Consider the following 1,153-nt stretch of genomic DNA (forward strand, 5'->3'; position numbering starts at 1 on the left):
TGGCTTAGGGCCGGGGGCCCCTCTCTCGCTTGGCTGCACACCGGGCGTTTAGGCTGAAATACTCGCTTGATATAGTGCCGTAATCCTTTTCTCATATTTGATGGGAATGTTTTCCACGTCCGAGTATTTGACAACATCTCCCCATAGGGCCAGGTTCGCATTTATGTTAGCAAACCGTCCCCTGCCTGAAAGTCTATTGTAACCCAACACCTGACAACCCCGGTTCCCATTTCTGCTCGCAGAAAAGGTTTATTCAAGCACATAATGGGATCCCAGCAGAAAGCTTTTCAGAAGAAGGGGCTATGGTAAACTGCACCACATGAACTCCGTTTCCAGGGCTATTAAGCTTTTAATTGGAAAATAGCAGAGGAAATTTCAAGGTGACTATAACGTGTTAGCAGTTAGCGCCCAGAAGAATAGACTCAAAGAGAATGAATGTGCGAAACATATGCTCCAAATAACACTTAGCGGAAAGGGCCTGGCTCCGCTAAAGAGCGAGGCTTTCCGAGAAACACCGACGGACCGGGCAGAGGCGGGGGGCGGGCTGGAAAGTCAAAATCGGCCCGAATCCGCTGGCGTTTCGCTACTTTTCGATGCGGAGCCGTCCCCAGGCACCTGTCCACTGTAACCACTACAAGAAATAAACCATTTAACGAGGGTACGTAATTAGAAAATCAGATTTAAAACTCGGGAAGTATTTCGCCGGAGAGAATAAAAAGCACGGCGTGTACTATGAAGGTATTTGCGTGATATTTCATTACTTGGCTCTTTCCTAATTACTTTTTTACTTCTAGGGGAAGAGCGACTCAGGGAGATCTTTCTCCCCAGGGCTGTGTGCGGGGTGTGAGGGTAGATGAGCGCCCCGTCGGAAACACCCTCTGCTGCCAGTTAACCGCACCGAGGCGGGGAGGTGAATCGGATCAGGTGCGGGGAGCAGCCCGTTTTCCCGCAGCGCCGGTGCGATCTTCCTTTCTTTGCTGCCGGGGTGCGTGCACCGCACCGCACCCGGGCAGCGCTGCAGCCCGCCGCACCGCGAACCGGCCTCACCCGCGGGGCATCTTACACACTCGCGGGTCCCCGTCGGGGGGAGAAAAACAAACCAGCGGTGCCCCCTCCGCGGGCCGAATAAATATTCAACTATCTCGAAATTCCA

The 1,153-nt window shown here is 52.8% G+C and overlaps 1 protein-coding gene across 1 annotated transcript in view; it reads right to left on the minus strand.

The window, feature by feature from the left end:
* Window positions 1-464: 464 nt before the first annotated feature.
* The window catches only part of DMRT1 (doublesex and mab-3 related transcription factor 1), a 63,216-nt gene continuing 62,527 nt past the window's right edge, over window positions 465-1,153 (minus strand). Inside the window, exon 5 of the mRNA XM_009327297.1 lies at window positions 465-631. Within this exon, the coding sequence (XP_009325572.1) occupies window positions 465-631 (167 nt within the window). The remainder of the gene's footprint in view (window positions 632-1,153) is intronic.

Source organism: Pygoscelis adeliae, unplaced genomic scaffold, assembly GCF_000699105.1.
Source record: "Pygoscelis adeliae isolate BGI_AS28 unplaced genomic scaffold, ASM69910v1 Scaffold26, whole genome shotgun sequence".
In the NCBI taxonomy this organism is placed as follows: Eukaryota; Metazoa; Chordata; class Aves; order Sphenisciformes; family Spheniscidae; genus Pygoscelis; species Pygoscelis adeliae.